General features: G+C 44.5%; 1 protein-coding gene across 1 annotated transcript in view; it reads left to right on the forward strand.

Annotated features, from left to right (window-relative positions):
• Positions 1 to 21,669, forward strand: part of Cdk15 (cyclin dependent kinase 15) — an 87,291-nt gene that overhangs the window by 58,431 nt on the left and 7,191 nt on the right. The window contains exons 11-12 of the mRNA XM_051190282.1: positions 11,214 to 11,262; positions 15,421 to 15,560. Of these exons, the coding sequence (XP_051046239.1) occupies positions 11,214 to 11,262; positions 15,421 to 15,560 (189 nt within the window). The remainder of the gene's footprint in view (positions 1 to 11,213; positions 11,263 to 15,420; positions 15,561 to 21,669) is intronic.

Here is a 21,669-nt window from a genome sequence, read left to right on the forward strand (position 1 = left end):
CTTTTCACATGCTAACTGAGGTGCCTGTGATTGGCTGAACAATAAAGTGGTCACACTTGCTAAAGGACTGCTATCTTTCACACAATTAGCCAAGACACATTCATCAAACTGACAGGGGCTGAGGTGGCTGGCCTTCTGTGGTGGGGGAGGGGAGAAATTTGGGTGATCCTTCCTAAAGCATCCTGAAGCAATGATAGAATCCTAAAGGGGAGTCTTCTACCACAATGGACTGACCATCTGGGATATGGTGGGTTTGTGGCACAGGGGATCCCAGAGGCTGAGAGCAAACCAGTTGTTCATCCTGGCTAAGATCTGTTAATACAGACAGTAGTGTGAATTTGAGCAGCAGACACCTGTAGGCGTTTTTTACAAAGCCTTTGTACCTCCTCCTTCCATTGGCAAGAAAATGCACTCAGAGTGCTCCTAACCTTAGGCCTTCTGCGGCCAACTAAACAGGGACTCGCCCACCCACACAGGGTGGCTTCCCCATCCCTAGGAATAATACTATTGAAGAACCGAAAACAGGCTTGGTTAAGACAAAGTAACAACCAGCATGGTGTTGGTCCTGAGTACTTGGAGGGCATTAAATGATAGTTCATTCTTCGAGAAAAGGAAATGAAAGCATTTGTGATTTTGATCACAGTATTTTCTGATATTTTTGTCCATAGTTTCCAATGGCAACAAGATCTTACCTTGGAGATCTGTTTGCTACAAAATTTCATAGGGCTTTTCAGGGAATCAACTAAATATTTAGATGTGTCTCTGTTTAAGTAAACAGAGACTTGCTCCTCCGGAGGCTGTCCAGGCACGGTCTAATGAGACGCAAAGATCCTGTGATAAAGAGGAGATTTTCTTCGGCCCACATGATCACAGCCCAGTTGTGGTTTTTAATGTGTCGTTGACTGTTCTGTCCAACTCCTTTTGCTCCCCTGAAAAGGTCTTTCGGGGCTCTGTTTGCTTCCTTAAACACGGTTTTTTGAATGCTCTCGTGCTGTGAGCTCAAATCCTAGCATTAATGTACTGCTGAGTTCATTTCACCACACTCAAAAGGGCCGAGTTTAAATCCCTCTCAATTCCATTTGAGGCACCAGAAGACTTTATCCTTCTCCACTAATGGTTCCAAGTTTACATCTAGATACTGGGGGTCAAGGACAGGAGAGGATTTAGAAATAACAGTGCGTGACATTAGTCAATGCATTTGCCAAATTGGCAATTAGTTCCTGATGTGCGTGCAAAGCACTTTCCTCCTGTCTCTTTGATGCCTGTTCCCATAGAGAAGGGAGCAGTGCAACCACTGAGGCCTTAGGACTTTTAAAGAAATATCTGCTGTAAAGCACGCCTGATTTGCCTCATGAGCTCAGCCACAGGCAAGCATCCGGGATTAGGCTGATTTTCAGTTTCAGGAAAGAAACTTCATTCGCGGAGTTTTTGTTTTGTTTTTGTTTTTGTTTTTTTGTTGTTGTTGTTGTTTTGTTTTTCCACTGGAGGAATTTAGTAGAAGTCAAAGGGCAAGACAGCAGCACACACAAAAAGCCCACAGGCACCCGAATGCCCTATCAAGAGAGGCTAGACCGGCCTACATCCTATTGGTTTAGGTATGCTTGCTTTTTCAACTTTTGACCGCTAGGTGGAAGCAAGAACTAACTGGGGCGGACTACTGACAGCAGCTATCTAGTCAAGTGGTGGAGCCCCTGAATTCTTCTTCTGACTCTAAAACCACTTGAAGATGTTCCCTGCATGTATACATGTATATGCTCTCAGGACTGATCATATACACAGGTGACGTTATATGGACTAAGCATGGTGTGTGTGTGTGTGTGTGTGTGTGTGTGTGTGTGTGTTTAGAAAGAGCATGAGAAGCATTGTGGGGAGGAAAGGGAAGGGAGTATGCTGTAATTATATTATTCCAAACACACACACATATATATGTATGTATGTATATAGTAAGAGCTAAGCTGGTTTGCCACCACTGACACAAAGATTAGACTGAAAATGATCCCTGCCCGGGATGGGATGATAAAGAGCTATTGTATATTCGGCTCAAAGAACTCCAAGCAAATTGCTGTGACCCTGTCTAACATTGCCTCTGCTTTGGCGTCAGCTCTACCTCATGAGTTACTTGCTGTGAGAGTTGGTCAGTGGCTGAACTCAGAGGCAAGGGGCTACTTCCTCCATTTATTGTCTGGGAGAGCTTGAGGGAATTATTTATTTCCAGTTCTCTGATCCACAAAATGGGAGCTATCCTATCATTTAAAATATGCTCCTTGTGCACCAGGCGATAATACATATCTATATGCATACATAAAATGTATATAAATCAGCTTTATTGGCACATTCACTGTTTATTTTACACAAATAAGTCATAAGAGAAAGGCCTCTAGAAAATTCTTCTACTTCTGCAAGCCAGCTACTTCTAGTCCTTTTGATAGACTTTTATGCATGCCCCTTAACTGGCTCATAATAGTAATTAATTGATAGTTGTAATATGGAATCGTCTTACTTGAATTCATAGCCACTTTACCAAACAGGAGCAACGTTAACATCCATAATAAATGAGAGCTGTGGCTTTAAGAAGCAATACCTGCCCTAGGGTCACCTAGCCCAGAAAGCAGTTGACCCAGAATATCCAGATTGCTTGGACCCCAAAGTAGTCCTTATGATAGTATTCCATATGCATTCATTATCAAGCTGTAAATATTGTTTGGTAATTAAACAATACCCTGCACAGGGGACAAGCTAATGATACTCTCCTATGCCCATTTCCTATAATGATGTCTTCCCACCCAGCCTTGATTTCTAGAGCTGAGCTTGACTTCTGAAATGTACTGCTGAATGCAGTCCATTCCCTGGGACTCCAGCAGCATACTCCCTTGCTCCTGCTAATGAAGCCACAGGCATTCACGGGATCTATGAGCTCCGATTGGACTCATTATTGGTATCACTTCAGGGGTGCTGCAGAAGGCTCCTGGGGAGCTTCTATTAACATCTTTATTAACCCGTCCCCCACAACAGTCAGTGAAATTAATTTAGATACACAGCCCACTTTGATCTTCATTAATAGTTCCTTCTAGTTTCCACATTTATTTTTGGTTTTCTCATCTTTTATTTATTTGGTAGCAATTATTAGTTTTTATGGAGGGGGGAGTAGATCATCTTAAAGTAATTAAGGTTAGGAAAATTACAAGTGAAAGCAGGTAAAATATTTTAATATAAAACTGCATGCGCATGTATGTATATACGTGTGTGTGTGTGTGTGTGTGTGTGTGTGTTTGTAAACAGAGTCTTGCTCTGTAGCCCTGGGTAGTCTACTACTCACTTTGTAGCTCAGATTGGCTTTGAATTCACAATCCTTCTGCCTCAGCCTCTGAAGTGTTGGGATTATAGAGTGTATCACCATCCCCAGATTACAATTTATATTTATTAATTAAGATATTGTCAAATATTTTTTAAAAACCACAAAATTAAGTCCTGCCTTGTTCCTCATCAGTTCCAAAAAGTGTCTTAAAAGCATTACTGTCATGGAACTGGCTCAAATCAGAGTTTCCTTTCCCACCCTCATGGCCTGACACCATCTCCTAAAGACACAGAACTTAGACACATGAGTGAGTTTTCCAAGTAAGAGATAGTACATTTATTTCATTTCTTCTTTGTATTCCAAACCTCAGCTTTTCTCACTCATCCAGCAAGTATTTATTAAAGGTAGGCATTAGGTCTGAAAAATAAAGAACCGTAGCATGGATTCTTGCTTTCCAGAAATATCATGCTGAAAATGAGGACGTGAACCAGTCATACAATATGGAAACAGTCTAGCAGCAGGGTCACCTGGGGACCTTTAGGGATTCTGGAAAAGGTGCCCTTAATTTTTGGTATCTGAGAGTGGTTTCCCAAGAAAAAGATAAGAATGCAGACTCCACAATGGCTAGAGAAATGTGGCAGAGGAGGGCGGCTTTCTCTGGGTGACCAAGGATGTACGTGCCAAAGGAGCCAGACGCTGGGAACAGAGAACAGATGTACTTAGTCGGTTCACTTGCCATCTAGAATGTTCCATGGGGCCAATTGGAAGGTGCCTGTCAATCACTAAGAATTTGCATGTTGACCTATAAACAAACAGACAGGTTTTTTGTTTTGTTTTGTTTTTGCAGGAAGGGATTAACTTATAAAAACAATCGCTTGGGAGACAAAGTGCAGAATTGAATTAGTGGTAGGTAAGACCAGAGGCAGTTGTCTCTGAATGCTAGACGACAAATCAGATGTCAGCATTAGAGGAGTGGCATGGAGTAAGACAGGAGAGCACATCTAAAAACCTTTTAGAAGAAAGTCAGGAAGTTGTGATGAATCAGCTACGAGTTGTGAAGGGGGAAAAATATGTCTCAATGGTAAGAGAAAGAGAGCCCCCTCTCAGTGGAAGAGCAAGTAAAGGGTGGGGGAGGAGGGGAGGAACAGTTTCTAAAAGCCATCTTGAAAAGATCCCAATCTAGAAAAACAAAGTAAGAAGGTGTGTATTGCATTTAACCTAAGCCTAGGGAGGGCGGTGTAAAGAAGGTCATGGCTGACCCTGACCAGACAAGAAGCAATGGACCAAGGACAGGGAAGGGACTCTGGAAGCTGAGGGAGAAGAACCAGAGGGGCTGGAGAAGACTAATAGGTAATTATTAATAACAATGCCACAGAAATCACATGACCATGAGCTTGTTTGGGGGAGGGATGCCAGGTGTGCACCCTGGGTTGCGCATGTGGAGGCTGCACGGAGAGTGGGAAATGTCCAAAAGCCCATTAACTATGATAAACGCTGAAGTGTGATCAAGCTCAAACGACATTTGTGGGAGTGGGTGGATAATAGCCAGAGTTCTGCCGCCAAGCATGAGGAGAGCCCTGACTGCCAGGGTTTCCTCCTGGGTCTCCAAGCCCAGGAGTCAGGTCTGGCTTCTTCTTCACCTTAGGAACAGGCCTCAGAGGGTGGAGTAGATTTTCACAGGAAGTTTCTATGCAGGTTTACATGAATGACAAGCCAGATATATTAACTAGTGTGAGCCTCAAATGCCTCATCCATGAGTGCTCTGGCTTTTAGAGCCTCAAAGGTGCTCCTCCACCCCCACCCCGATCCCTGAAGCCTGATAAAGATCCTGGGGTCAAAGACTAAGCAAGCTCCCGTGCCAGCTCCGTGAGGAAGAGTGAAATCCACAACCCGCAGCCTGAGGGTGTGGGGGAGGGGTATCCGGGACAGGAGTGCACTACAGGTGGGAGAAAACGCAACGGATTTCTGCAGTGCGCTCTGAACGTTGTTGCCTGAGATAACAACATCGAGGCTAGCAGCGTTATCAACTATATAAATAGGTGATAGCTCAAGAATGCATTGTGTTCAGGAAATTCCAGGGGTGTAGTTCAGTAGACTTGCACTCTAAGATAACCTTAGGGCAACCGCGGCAAGACTCTAGTAACGAGTCTCAAACCATCCACGTGATGTTTTATCAATTGATCAATCAACAAATGTCTAGTGACTAAAGGTTCCCCTACTTGAGTTAGTTGTGAAATGAGTTCTATTAAACATTGACGGAAAAACAAAACAAAACAAAACCCATGCTATCTTTTATTAGGGAAGCAGCTGCTCTGCCCTCATTTAAATTTAACTTCATTTGGAAATTTAAATATTCTGCTTTTCCAGCTCGATTTTTCAAACCCAGTGTTACTTTCCTGCCTTGGATTCCAACTGAACTCAAATAAGAGCACTCTCTCTCTCTTTAAGATAGCTTCGGAAGAGGTGGAGGAAAAGCTGTCCTAATGATTTACTATCATCTTTGGAAGGAGGAGGCAAGCACATTGCCTCTAGACCTATTATTTTTAGAGGCCATTGAAGCCAGAGAAACAGACCCTGTGTAAGATGCCTGTTTGTCTGTGGACCTTTCTCTCATTGATTGCTTGAAACTTAATGGGAAAAATCAATGGCAGAGCGGCAAGGTCATCCAGTGTGTGGGTGTCTGCATCCATGTGGGAGGGTAGATCCTGCCCAGGGGCTTCCCAACTGACCCTGGCTGTTTCGCTGATGTAGCTACAGAATAGATATGGGAGGAGTCAGAATATTGTCTATGCAGAACCAGAGAGCTCAAATTCAAAATGTCGTCCTCCTAGGGTCCAAGGGCATCCATTTTGAAATTCTTGGGAGCCTTTTTTGCCCTTGCCACATTCCCTCTTTCCTGTTTTGATGTTGTGTTCTGCAATTTTTATATGCACTTATTAGCAGAATTCTCACAACAGCCTCTTGAGTTGTTGCAGATGAGGAAGTGAAGTTCAGGGAAGCATGTCCAGTTGCTGGCAAGTGCTAGACCCTGCTTTCTTGGCTAGATCAGCAGTCCTCCAATCTTAACCTCACTAGAAACATCTGGAGCCCATTAAAGACATAATAACATCATAACAACTAACTAATGTGTGGCCCCTCCCAGGCCTGTTAAATCAGACTCACTAGGGGGTGGAGCCAGGCTGCCTCCTTTTAAAAGTTCTGCAGGTGAGGCAGCCCTACCATGCTGGACCATGTCCCCTCTCCCAAAACTGGGTTCAAGAGCAAAACAAAGAAAACAAAGAAAGGCAATGAGACCAATAGCTTTTGGGGTCCAAATTACATGCCAGAAGCCTTTTCTAATCTTTCTGGAAACTAAAAAATGATTCCCATTTACAGTTCTGGAAATTTTCTGTTGCTTCACTGGACATATTGAGCAATCCTCACCCCCAAGTCCCACAGCACCTGAGTGGCAGAGAGATTTGAGTTGGGATTTTCTGTTCATGTTACTAAGCCACACAGGAAAGAAATACACCTAGAGCTGGAGAGATGGCTTGGAGGTTAAGAGCACTGGCTGCTCTTCCTAAGGTCCTGGGTTAGATTCCCAGCACCCATGTGGCAGCTCACATCTGTCTGTAACACCAGTTGCAGGGGATCTGATGCCCTTTTCTGGTCTCTCTGAGCACCAGACATGTACACACATGGTACACATACATACGTGCAGGCAAAACACTCATACACATAAAATAAAATTAAAATAAAGAAACCTCTAGGGCAGTGAGATGACCCTGCGGGTAAAACCACTTGCTGTGCAAGACTGACAACCCAAGTTTAATCTCTGGAGCCAGTGTAGGAAGGAGAGAAGGGGTTCCCAAACGTTATTCTCTGATTTCCACACATGCACCACAATGTACACACACACACACACACACACACACACACACACACACACACACACACACAGACTAGTAAATGGAGAAACCTTAGACATAAGCGACCCCTTAGTCCCCACCAGGGCCACTTAACTGCTAGCGGCATGGTCCCATTTGGTTGCATCTGACCTCGGGAACTCAGTTTCAAGAGCTTTCTTCACTTTTTCATTTTTTTTGAGACAGGGTTTCTCTGTGTAGCTTTGGAGCCTGTCCTGGAACTAGTTCTTATAGACCAGGCTGGCCTTGAACTTACTTGCCTCTGCTGGGATTAAAGGCTTCAAGAGCTGTCTTTAATCACTTTTTACTCTACAATTCAGCACTACAAATAAACTTGTAATTGAACTTACTCCTGAAATTAAAACTAATGGCATCATCCCTTGGAGCCCTCAATTGCCTAACATGGTGTAAGTGCTATGTAAATAATTGTTATACTATTTAGTATTCCCTAAAAATATCTGCTCACTACAGTTGCCCTAGCAATTTACTTTTTATTTTATTTTATTTTTGTTTGAAACAAGAGTCTCATTATGTAGCCCAGGCTGGCCCTGTATTATTTCAATTCCCTGTCTCAGGATTATATGTTTAAGCCACTCTGTCTGGCCCAGTAACTAAAAATTATGTACATCTTCAATTCATGACTGACTGAATTCATGGGGAATTTGTGGGTAGGAGCCTTGGATGGAAGGCTAACTGTATTTATTTATTTATTTATTTATTTATTTATTTATTTTGAGAAAATAAAGCTGGGCATGGCTGCATGCCTTTAATGCCAGCACTTGGGAGGCAAAAGCAGAAGGATTTCTGTGAGTTTGATACCAGTCTGGTCTATAGAGTGAATTGCAGGACAGCCAGGAATACACAGAGAAACCCTGTCTCAAAAAGAGTCAGTGAGAGAGAGAGAGAGAGAACATAAGCATGAAGAATGAGCCCCAGCCACTTTTGAGTAGTCTTCTAGGTCTTTCTGGGTACCTACCAATAGGCACATGCAGGGTTATCCAAATGGCTGTCTGCCTAAGGATAACTAAATCCTTAGCCATGATGCACAGTTGTGGTTTATTCCATTTATGTAGAATCTGGAAGAAGGGATTTTAAAAACCAAAACAATCATATTTTAGGTCCAAGAAAAGGAAAGGCCAAAAATGCCATTTTAAATTAGAGTTAAAATGTGTTTCCTTAGTCTAGATCGGAAGTTTGAGACCAGTCTAAGCTCCTGTCTTGAGAAAGAAAAAAGGAAGTGTGTGTGTGTGTGTGTGTGTGTGTGTGTGTGTGTGTGTGTGTGTGTGTGTGTTTTGGGGGGGTGTGGATGAGCAGCATCAGTTGGCATCATCTACAATTTCTCTTTTGGCCCTTACATACATTAGACTTTCAACTACTGTTTCTTAGTTTACTAGTTGTCTGGGCTCCATAGGTAGTCTAGGCTAGCTCTGTCTTAAGTATTAACCCATTTCTGTTGGTCCATGTATTTTCACGTGGTCTCATCTTACCGGGGAATACAGCAGGCATCTGGTCTCCCCAGTCTCTCCATCTTGACTCCTCCTTACTATTTCCTCTTTCCTCCTTGCCTCCTAGTCCCACCTATCTTGCTTTCCTATTGGCCAACAGTGCTTTATTCATTAACCAGTATGAGAAACATATATACAGAATGACATCTCCCATCAAGTAGGCGCTAACTCAACCAACTTGAATTATTATTTCTAAAATTAAAAAACTCCCCATCATTGTGGTTTGAGTTTGGGTTGACACAGTGTCATAACCAAAAGCAAAAGAGATTTACATATCCAAATATAAATAATATAGCAAGCTCCAAATAACATTCTATTTTTTACTATCCATTTTAGAATTTTTAAAGCTTTAAAAATTTTTTTAAGGTTGATTTTCCTTTTTTAATTATGGGTGTGGGAGGAAATAATATGCACATGAGTACAGGTGACTATGGAGGCCAGAACAGGACATTGGACCCACTGCGTCTGGAGTCACAGGCATGGGAGCTGCCTGATGTGAATAGTGGGTAAGAGCAGTCATCTCTTGCATAACCACTGGGCAATCCTGCCATCCCTACAGAATTGCTTTTATTATTTTGTTTATGTGCAGGAGTGTGTATTTTTGTGTGAGTGAGTGCCAGGTGTGTTTAGGTGTCTCAGGAGGCATTGGATCCCTTGGAGCCGAAGCTACAAGCCACTGTGAGCCACTCAGTACAGGTGCCGGGCACTGAACTCAGATCCTCTAAAAAAGCAGCAATCACTCTTAACTGCCAAGCTATCTCTCCAGTGATGCCCCTTAGAAATAAAATTTTATTTATTTGATATATGTGTTTGAGAGAGAGAGACAGAGACACACACCACACACACACACACACACACACACACACACACAGAGAGAGAGAGAGAGAGAGGGAGAGAGAGAGAGAGAGTTTGCACATGTGCCATGGCATATGTGTGGAGGTCAGAGAGCAGGCCTTGGGGAGTGTGTTTGGCATTCCATCTTGTCTCTGCTGGTCTAATAGCTTCTAGTCCATTCTCCTGTCTCTGCCTTCCATCTTGCTGTAGGACTGCTGGGAATACAGATGTGTACCTTTACATCCAGCTGTGGCATGAGTCCTTGGATGGAACACGGGCTGTCGGGCTTACATGGTCAGGCTGTTTACCCACTGAGCCATCTTCGGCCTGATTTTGTATTATCTAAGCCATTCACATCTATTGTATCACAAGTAGCATATAAAATATACACTCCCCTTTACTTTAAAAAAAATAATCTCAGGTTTCTTTGTATTTAAGGTTTATTTTTATTTTTTAATTATGCAGATATGTGTGTATCTATGTGTGGTTGTGCGCACATGAGTGCTGGTGCCTGCAGAGGCCAAAGGCATCAGATCTCCCTGGAGCTAGAGTCACCAGAGACAGGAAGCCATCTGCTGTGGGTGCTGTGGGTCCAACTCAGGTCCTTTGAAAGAGCAGTAGTCACTGTTGACGACTGAATCATCTCTCTAGTCCCCACATGAGAATATTGAGACTTGGCCCAATCATTTGCTACATGTTTTTTTCATTTGCTACATGGCTTTTTGTTGTGGTGGTGGTCGTGGTAGTTGATTTTGTTTTTGTTTATTTGTTTGTTTGAGACACAGTCTCACTGGTAGTTGATTTTGTTTTTGTTTGTTTGTTTGAGACACAGTCTCACTCTGTAGCACAGGATGCCCTCAAATTCATGGCACTCCATTCCTCCTGATTCAGCCTCTCCAGTGTTGGGATTAGCTATGAGGTATCATGTCCCACAGACTGCACTGATTTTCCTCTGTGTGTACGTGTGTGCATGTGTGTTCCTTTTATTCTCCAAGGTGACTTGTAAGCTCTGGGAGGGTAAGGGAGTTTCTTTTGATTCCTTGTACCCTCTAACACTTGGCACACACTCTACACACCGTATGTTATGTTTGTTTACCGAATATTTTTACCACATTGGTTTGTAAAAGCTGCCATACCAAAAGACCACAGAGACACTCAAATAACAGAAATGCCTCCTGTTTCTTGTCTTAGAGTTTGGGAGTCTAAAAGTGTGGCATCCGCAGGGTGGTGTCTGTCCAAGGACCCAGACAGAATCTCTCCAGGTGTCTATCCTTGGCTTGGAGATAGCTGTTCTCATCTTCCTTTGTGTCGCCTTTTCTAATACATATCTCTCTGTCCAAAGTTTCCATTTTTATGAGGACACCATAATTTTACGGCCTGCCCTAATAAGAATGTCACATGGCCCCTCTTTCCACTCAAGGTCTTATTCTGTGATACTTTGCATTAGGACTTCAACACAAAAATCTAGAGGACACAAAATTCATGCCTAATAGTAGTTTGCAGTGAATCATAAACATTCTGAGAGGAAGCCTTAAAAGTCAGTAGTTAGCTTGCCTGCTTCTAGAATCCTCTTTTACTCCAAGCCAAGAAGAGCATTTGGAATTTTAATAATATTTTTGGCAACCGATTGGAGGGTTTGTTCTCAGTTTTAATGTTTCTCTGTGCTCCTTCCAGAATGGTTCCCGTTGCCTAAGCCTCAAAGCCTGCAGATTGTCTGGAGCAGGTAAGCACCACAGTGGCCAGGGAGAAGGGAGATGCACCAGCCCCCAGCACCTCCATCCAAGTCCCAGAAGATGCCTCTGGGAGAGCCAGCCCCCTGGGAGGGTGTTAGCTTTTCTTTATGAACCATTTTACTTTCAGTGAGTTTGGTCATTAAAATTGTTTTGTGCCCCTCAGCCATGCCCCAGGCCCTGAGAGCAGTAGTGTTGGCCTCCAAGAAAACCTTGTGGGTTTATTATTCTCTGACAGACAGAAACCAAATAACATCATTGAGTGGCCATTGATTCATGGAGGTCATGCTTTCCCAGGCCCTCTCAACATGGTCTCAACTCAGACCAGGGCAGACTTTTATTACCAGCTTTCAACAAATCCCTAGTTTCTTTTGCAAAGTAAAACAGATAATAGAGACATTCCGGGAATAGCTAGCTAACTACACTGAGCCAGGCAGCTTCTGAGCGAAGAAGCACTCAGTGTTTTCGGACAATGACCAATTACAATAACCAGCATTATTTGATCTGAGAGTAATTAGCGGAGGCTCTGTTCTTTTTGCTTCAGTGAGGAGGCAGAAAGGGCAGTGAGCGAAACATCAGAGGCTGGGTAAAGGAGCTCAGATGTCAAAGAAAAACACTCCTGCAGGTGGGGAGAAGGAAAGAGTTTCCCAGCCAAGGTCCCGACTGAACACTGGAATGTTGGTCTTTGAATATGCAGAGTGGTTTAATCTAAGCAAGTGTGGCTCCATTGTTTCATGTGTACCATTTGTACACTTTTAAAAGTTTAGAGTGAAAATGGGGTACAAAGGATAAACATAAAGCCATGGACTTCCAGGGGATCTCTTATTGGGAGAGACAAGGCCCCCAAGATGCTCTTATTTTCAAAGGACAGAATAACTTGAATGCCCCCCCATTATTTTGAAGGCATGACCCCAGGAACTGTTGTTTATTAGTCACGATTACCGCTAAGCAAACCCAACAGATTGTACATTTATCACTTTATCATGACATTTAATTTTAATTTTATTTGTTTGTTTGTTGTTTTGTTGTTGCTTTTTGAGACAGGGATTCTCTGTGTGGCCCTGGCTGTCCTGGGACTCCCCCGTAGACCAGGCTGGCCTCGAACTCAGAGATCTGTCTGCCTCTGCCTTCCAAATGCCGACATTAAAGGTGTGTGCCACCACTCCCCGGCAAGTTATCTTTACTACAAGCCATTTAATTGAGTGGCATTGGCAAATAAAAACTCACTTTTCATTTTTCTTAGGTTTAGGTATCAATGACTTTAAGATAACCATGTCGAAGCTGGCAGGAACTTCATTCTAACCTTGAGTGCCCCTTGGAGCCCTTAGAATATTAATGACATGTTTTTGACATCCTAAATAGGAGCTCGGTCAGCTCCATTTCCTAAGCAGAGCAGCGCCAATTTTAGTTCTTTCAACTTTAAGACTGAAATAAATAATAATAATAATAATATTGCTCAAGCAGTAACACGGGAGTGCTGGGCCCCCTGAACCCGGCCTAGAGATACTTGAATCTCCACGCTGCTCCCCAGCCCCTCCCTTCCACAGCTGGCTTTTTAAAACTCCAAACCACAGAGCATCTTAATGCCCCACGCTGCTGCTGCTGTCACTGCCATGATTCTGCCACTGGCTTCCTGCTGTCCCATATTCTCTCCCCATGACTTTCTTTGAGCACTAAATAGGACTTGAATTCTCTGTGTCACCTGACTCTCCTGACCATGAATCACCTACTGCCTCTGCCCATTCCTGCGCTTCTGGCCTTTGCTCAGACTTCCTTTCTCCCTGCTTGGTTCCTGGAGCAAGAAGGAATACCAGGAGCATTGCTGGTACAGTGGTCATTAGCCACGTACAGCTCTCAAACTGAAACTGCTCAAAATTGAATGTAAATTGTTCAATTGCACTACTCAGATCCCTAGGGCTCAACAGCCATGCATGAACAGTGCCTACCATATTGAACTGAGTAAAACTAGTCCATTTCATCATTGTGGAAAGTCTATTGGACAGGGTTGGCCTGTATCAGCCCATGAGACAATTCTTGGCTCTGTAGACAACTAACGTTACATAGGATATGTGCTTATGGGGGCTACAAATTGTTGCATTCATTCCGAATGTGACATTCTGGTGTCAGACAGGAAGGAAGTGAGGCTTAGGGAAACTAGATCACCTGGCCAGGGTCAGCCAGAAGGTCAGTGGAGGAACAGGATTCATCTGCCGCACAGGATTACAACAGACTCAAGTTGCAAGAATGATAAATCTAGAATAGCTGAGGTATCTCCAGGCTTTCTGCACAGTTCCTACAAAGTGGGATGGAATTGTGCAAGGGGCTAGGCATGGACCTTGCTGTGGGTTTAATGGCAATCTCTTTAATGTGGGCCTCGTGTGTTTATATTCATGTTTTAGACTGACAGGCAATTCTAGGACAGCTTTCCTAATGATTGTTTCTTCTGACTGATGGATGTTTCTTACTGTGGGTGTCTATCACATCCTCAAGGGAGAGCATTAGAAAAGTGGCCACTCTAGCACTACACTTCCCCTTTTCTATGGATGCAAGGGAAAGCATAGTACCTGGATGAACTTATGATAGGCAGCCTCATCCCCCACTGTGAGGGTCAGTAGCAACAATGCAGGAAGGAGCTTCTTATACTCTGAAGCAGGGTATGCTAAGCAGTTTAAACTGTTGTCTCACTTCTCTGAGAACAAATATATATATATACATATATTTGTTCTCAGATATCATATATCATGTGTTGAGTGATAGGTTAATACTGCTGTATGCAATCACAAAGCCTGGACAGGGCATGTGGCATGGAGGATCAACCTACCAGTCCTCCTTCAGGCCACAGCAAGTAAGCAGGTAGGTTCCTATCCTGGGATTTCCAAACATCTCTACCTCATCTATGGAATAATTACTCTGGAGTTAGAGACTAATAACCTGTTTGTAGAGACAGATTTGTATTGTAGAAATCAGATTCCTACAAGTTTCTCATGCAAATCTCATGCAAAAACCGACAAATTACAACTGTAGGATAGGACCCCCAGGATCCTTGATCATGAGTGTTCAAGAGGAGCACATGCCCCTGCTTGCTCTATGCTGATGCGTGGCTTTGACATTAAGCAAGCCCCTCTAGGTTTTGCTTGACTGGTTCATTTGTGGCCATGCAACTCAATGCAGGAGGACATCAGGCTCCAATCCTGATCACCCCCTCCCATTCCAGGTCAGGGATCAGGGCTGCTAAAACAAACAGTATTTTATATGGACAAATCAGCCTAGGATGACAAAATACTTTGGATAATATATGATCGACAAGAAGATTCCTGCAGCCAGGAAGTCTGAGATGAAGGCACCAGTAGATTTAATGTCTGATGAGGGGTTTGTGCTTCGTACACATGACTTCTTGGCATGTCTTTACATGGTAGAAGAAACAAAAGGGTTCCCTGAAGTTCATCTGATGAAGGTACTAAGCCCTTCCCCCATAACCTAACTATTACCCGAAGGCCAGTCCTACTAATGCCAAGACTTCAGACCTTCAGACTAGAGGAGGGCCTTTTCCTTCAGTGTGTTTGTGTGACAGCTTGGTGGGTTGGTTTTGCCTGGTCCCTCCCAGAGCCAGCTATCTGTTGACATGTGATAACTGCTCAGTAAACATCTTAAGGACGAGTCATTCCTACGACTTGGTGGGGTACTTGATTATTGCCAACTCTCAGCTCCATCTCAAGAGGAATGAATCAAGGATAACCCTGGGGCTGAGCTTCAGAAGCTTCCACTCTCCAGAGTGTCTTCCCCCTTGGGACTCTATGCTTCCTGTCTTTGGTACCCAGAGGCTAGAATGCCCTGCCAGCTGGGTCTTCTTGCTTGGTGGGGGCTACAGTGACCCTCCAAGAAGAAGCCTTAATTATATAGTTCTGTCTCTAGAATCACAAATCTGTGTCCTTTGTGCACATACAGAGACACTGTCTCCCTTCCTCGTAGTGACAGGCCAGGTAGGAGTTTTGGTGTTGGGTTATTGGTTTTCACTTGCCATCTGTTTTAGTGGCCCAGAAAGAACCTATTTGAGACATATTAAGCCTTGTTGATTCTTCAGTTTTTATCTGCTCCCCCTTCCAGAATAGCAGCCTCTAGAGAAACTCTGTTTCTTCCCTCTGCTTTTCCAGGCTGGGTGGAGTTCCTGAAGCTGAAGACCTGGCCTCCCAGATGCTAAAAGGTTTCCCTAGGGACCGCGTGTCAGCACAGGAAGCACTCGTTCATGATTATTTCAGTGTTCTGCCACCCCAGTTGTACCAGCTTCCCAATGGTAAGTGTGTGTGTGTGTGTGTGTGTGTATACACGCACACATATATATGCATCAAGTTTTATCTTATGTGGCTTCCCTCAACACTGGAGAACCATAGAGCTTGCAATCAGAAGTGAAGCCAGAGGTTAATTTGCTTCCCAGAAAGAAGCAAGGGGAGCCTGTCTCTACTGAGCTTTGAGTAAGATTCTCTAAAACCCGGAAGCACCGGTAGGCAAAGGTGACAAGGACCTCGTTGTAATGATGCAAACCTTACCCACCCACAAGCATAGGCTTAGAAATTGGAGGAGATGAAAGTTGCCTCTGAGGTGTTTGCTTTAGCAAGCATCTGCCAGGAGAAGCAAAGCCAAGGTTTCTAATGAGCCGCTTCTCCCTTCCAGAGAGTAAGACGAGAGGGACATGGATATGTCAGGGAGGAGAGATGGGCCCTTCTTGATTGGTAACGCGATGCGGCAGAAGGAAGCTGGGAGGTTGAGTGCTGGGGGAAGGGAAGTGCCCTCCCAGGCTAGGCGCCCACTGCAAACACCGGTTACCCTGAAACAGCCTTGGCCGGCCTGCGCCTGAAGTCATCCTCCAAATCTGAAATCTGCTGTGGGGTCACGTGGCAGGAGTTCTACTTGGATTTCTCAGACTGTGGCCAGGAAGAGCTCTGAGGAGGATGTGGGTGGTGCGGTCAAGGCCCGGGCTGGGGAGAATATCCTTAGGTGAGGTTTCTTTGAAAATATACCCACTCAGTGGAAAACCGTTGTTTGAAGTCCTAAGCCAAAGAAAAGAAAGCTGAGCAGGAAGGCCTGGGGGTTCAGCCTGGGAAGAGGGCCTGGGGTGGACGTGGGGTGAGAGTGGGGATGGGGTGTACTGGGGTGCAGAGTAATGGCCGGCCAGGAGGCCTAGGCACAGCCTTGCCCAATTGCCAGTGTTCCTAAACACAGCTTCCCCGGATGCATTGTTGTGAAATAGCACAAATCTCTTAGATTGGGATTATTGCGGAGTTTTATTATTAAAGTGAGTCACTTAAGCTCTCTAAAAATAACTGTCATCGTGCATCTGAGGTTAATATCTTACTTAACCCTGTGAGAAGAGGCAGCCATTAGAATTTATTAAAGCTGCCTTTAAGTGTCAAGAACACATGTGTTGCTATAAAAAGTTGAGGAAAACAAGAGACTTGTCCTTGGCCTGGAGGATCTTAAGGCGTAGGGGGGAAAGAAGGCAATGAAGAGGAAACAGGGCACCCTCTACACATATTAGCACAAATCATATCAGAGCAGCTAAAATCTGCTCTAATCGGCCACAGATGTTCGAGGGCCGCATGTGCTGAAGGCGACTATGGAGAAGTGAGGATAATTCAGGAGCAGCGGAGGAGACTAGAAGGGAATCTGGAGGGGTTTTGCAAGGAGGTGAGAGATGGGGTTGGGCCAGTGGGTCAAATGAAGGGCATTGCAGCAGAGCTGTAGCACCACCCCTTTCCTGACACTATGCCTGCTGTGGGTCACCCTGCCTGTCCCGCTATGCTCTCCTCTTTCTATCTGTGCCTCCGATCCTTCCCTCTCAGGGTGCCTAACCCTACCGCATCCCATCCATGTGTATGTTTGGCTGCACACCCACACCCACTCGCATCTCTCTCCTTGAAGAAATGTTCCCTGTTAGCTTCCTGCGGAGTCTCTTATTCTGGACACTGAGAACTGCGGGGTCTGCAAGGTTATCTGGGTATCAGCTTTTTAATTAGGAAGCAGCAGTCACTATCCAAACTGGTGTGTCCCTAGAAACTTGGGTTTTGATTTTCCCTAGAAATCTGAAGCAAAGCTATCAACCAACAGACTGTGGTGTTTATGCTATCTAAAGGTGTGTGTGTGTGTGTGTGTGTGTGTGTGTACGCACGCTCATGGGTGAGAGAGAGAACAATCTGTATTCCTTCTCTGTTCACCCTGCTGCAGAGCCCAAATCTACTTTGACACTTTGAGAAAAATGAAAAGATGGAATCTTGCAGGAGCCTGCCTGTGCTGGGGGAGATGAGGAGTGCTCGCAGCAGGAGGGAAGTTGACTTTTCTTTATACATATAGGGGTTTTTCCATGCAGAGTTTAAATTATGCCTGATAAAAGGAGTTTCGTGGATGTTTCAGTTCTTTCAAATTCTCCTGGCTTCCTCCCAATTAAATGAGGTTTGTCAAAGCCACAGGGCTCTGCTGGCTGCTGCCTCGGCGGACAAGCACTTCCTGCAGCGACATCTCCAATCCCTGAGGGAGAAGATGAAAGGGCCAGCGCCAAGAGACAGGGAAGAGGGGTGCGACTGTGTGTGTATGTGCATGCATGTGTATGCGTATGTGTGCTTGGGGCAGGTGTAGAAGTACACATGGACAGATCGACATTAGGATGTGAGGCAAGCAGGTGGGAAGAACAAAGATATTGGGAAATTGGAGAGGAAAATGGAGAGAAGCCCCTGAGCTGTCTGTGTACCTTCACAACAGTGGCCCTGACCAAGGGGCATCCTCCACTAAGGGCTGCGTTCCCTGGGCTGGGCACCAACTCAGCCTGCTTTTTCATTGCCCCTGGCAAAGAGCCATTGTTAACAGTCTGCTCTGCAGACAGAGAGCCCCAGTGGATAAGCCCAGCTCCCAACCTACAGGGGCAGAAAAATCTCCATTGCTGAGGTGGGCTGCTGCAGGCATGAGAATTGTGCAAAAAGGAGATGTATTCTTGTGAGTGGTGTGTGAGGAGAATTGCTTTGTTGTAATTAGAGAGATTGTGCTCTCTGGAAGCATTTCAGCATGGACTCGTTTAGGGGCTTATATTTACATCAGTTTGTTCTGGTTTTATTCTGGTCGCAGGATAACAGAGTTGTCACTTTAAAATATATTCTGTTTCCCCTTTGATCTGGAAGATGCCAGCTCTTATTGTCTGGCCTCTGAAGAAGACAATTAAGCATGAAACCTGTAAGTGGAAAATATATGGAGACCAGAGGACAGCTCAAATCTTCACAGAAGGCTGCTGTGAGACACCCCACAAAAATCAAAGGTTCCCATCCATCTGTGCCCATTTTCATCAAGCAGAGTCTCCAGCCACACTTTCCCTGGGTTGTGGCAGTAAGTTTAGAGCCAGAGGAAACTGATCAAAGGTGATTTGTCACGAAAACCCAGGAATTCCAGGATTAGTTCCCATGTGGAGATCCCTGCTAAGCGGGAAAGCAGCCATGTGAGAATGGCCAGCCTGTGGGGATGTCTGCCAAGCACTAACGGTTTCCCTCCTTGCCTCTGGAGCACCTGAAGAAACATTTGTTGACGGAGAAATTATTGGTAGTCCCTCTCAAAACACACCCATCAGCAAGCTAATTGCTTTTGCAGATGGCCTGGGAGCAGCTCTCCCCACTCCGGCACCAGCTCATGGCCACGCTTGTGGTCCCCATGGCCAAGCCAGCAGTGCAGGCTGTCAGCTGGGGCAGCAAGGGCCTAAAATTAGGCCCTTGGCAGCTCTCTAGTCTCAGCTGCAGGTTCAGCCTCTTTGCTTAATTCCCTTTGCCCTCAGTGTGAACTTGGGCTCTGAGAAAGGAACATCAGTTAGCGATTTGGGGGTCGGGGAGTAGAAAATCATTAAGCTGCCCCTTCTGGAGATGCTCCCTCGTTTCTTAAAGGAAGCCGTCAAACATTGCCCTTACAAAGTTAAGACTGGTTTTGGAAGCCCGCCATTCTTAGTACACGTACTGATGCACAAGAGTATTTTTTTTTTTTTTTTTTTTTTAAATCTAGGTCAGTAAATGCCACATGATTTAAGTGTCTGGTCCTTAAGCCACAGGCCACAGCTCTTCTTGATCATCAAGACATCAAAGACATCTCTCTCTCTCTCTCTCTCTCTCTCTCTCTCTCTCTGTGTGTGTGTGTGTGTGTGTGTGTGTGTGTCTCATTTTCTATCCTAATCCAGGTTTGAGCCAGTCTCTACCATTACTTTCTGTCCTTCCTGAACTAAATCCCCCTTTCTCCTTTAAAATTTATCTTGGCATCCTAGAAAAAAATACGTAGAAATTTAAAAGCTTGCCATGTTTCACGTGCTTTGGTAGATACACTATACTATGAGCTCACAAGGGCGGACAAGCCCAAAGCACTTACCCCTGCCTTCCTTCCCACCAATCTCGTACCGCTACTCTGAGAGCTCTCTTACTACCCCCACAGCCACATTTTGCTTCACTCTAAAAAGAAACTCAAGTTTTCATTTAACGTCATATCTTTATACATTTGATGATCCTGTCACGTCACTGTTCAAAGTCACTTCTGTAGTCTAGGTTTCGGTAATTATTTTTTGAATGTGTGATGTGTATGTGTCATGCCTATGTGGGAGTTGACCTGGGTATCATTCCTCAAGAGCTGTCAACCTTGGTTTTTGAGATGGGAGGCAGGACACTGGTCTGGGGCTCACGGGTTGGGCAAGGCTGGTTAGCAGCCATACTACAGGGATCGGCCACCTCCTCTCCAGCACTGGTGCTACAAGCTCTCGTCCCCATGATTTTTACAGGGATTAATGCTGAGGCTCAAGCTCAGGCCCTCATGCTTGCACAGAAAGTGCTTTACCATCTGCAGTGGAGTTCCTGCTCCCTCCTCCTCCTCTTCCTCCCCACCTCCTTTTTCTCTGTACTGGGTGTTGAACACAGAACCTCACACAAGCTAGGCAAGTACTCTACCACTGGGCCTTAGCCTTGGGTTTAATTTCTTTAACTACCCCCCCCACACACACCAATACATATCAAATATAAACTTTGCATCTCTCACTTTTTTAGTCATTAAGTCTTATTGTTGTATTCTGAAATTCTTCCAGTGTTTGTCTCCAAGACTCTGGACAGATCATAAAGTGAGGTTGCTAACACAGTGGGAAATTTATGTTCCAATTCATTTGTCAAAGATTCACTGAGTGTCTATCAGGTATGATGCTAAAGAGCAGGACAATGAGTGAGGTGTGGACTTCATCCTCCAGGAGCCTACAGTCCTTAAACCAGTGAGGCTGTGGACAGTCCTTAAACCAGTGGACAGCTACAGGTCAGCTGGCAACGTGCTCTGAGTGTTCAGATGAAGTGAGGTTAATGCCACTACAGAGAGCCAGGATAACTGAATGATAATGAGTTGGGGGATGGGGAAATGCAAAGATGGCTCAATGAACATGAAGTTTTCTGTGCAAGAATGAGGACCTGAGTTCAAATCCCAACACTCAGCTGGACAGTAGTGGTGCACACTTTTAATCCCAGTACTTTAGGAGGCAGAAGCAGGCAGATCTCTTTGAGTTCAAGGCCAGCCTACTCTATAGAGAGAGTTCCAAGACAGCCAGGGCTGTTACACAGAGAAACCCTGTCTCAGAAAAAAAAAATCCCCAGTACTCATGTGAAAGTGGGACATGACCTATTACCTGTAGGTAATCATGGGGGTAGAGGAAGCAGGTGAATCACAGAAGCTTGCTGGTGAGCCAGCCTAGCCAAAAAGCTTCGGGCTCAATGAGACCCTGTCTTAAAAACTAAGGTAGAGAGTAACTGATCAGAACACCCAGCATCCTTCACTGGCTTCTGTGTACACATGGGCATGCCAAACACACACACACATATATATCTATACTACACATATTATATACACACAGATATACACATGTACGCATCACACACACATATCACATACATACACACATATATACATCATATACATATACATACACACATACACACATCATACACACATACACATGCATACACACATATACACAGATATGCACATCACACACATATGCACATACATACATATACACATCACACACATATACATATACACATATACACTGTACATACTAATATACACATATACACATCACACACATATACATACACACATACACACACATGTACACACACATCACATTACACACATACACCCTAACAAAAATGATGAGTCTGGGTGGTTAGGGCCAAAGCAATCAAAGGAGTGAAATGGGGTATAATTTTATGGGAGTGTGCAGGATCATATGTACCCCAGGCTAACCTTGAATTTACCATGTAAGAATGACCTTGAACTTCTGATCCTCAAAATTATAGGCAGGTCTTCCACACACAGTTTATAAGGTACTCTAAGCAAGCATTGTTTACTAAGCTGTG

Source organism: Phodopus roborovskii, unplaced genomic scaffold (assembly GCF_943737965.1).
Source record: "Phodopus roborovskii unplaced genomic scaffold, PHOROB, whole genome shotgun sequence".
Lineage (NCBI taxonomy): Eukaryota > Metazoa > Chordata > Mammalia > Rodentia > Cricetidae > Phodopus > Phodopus roborovskii.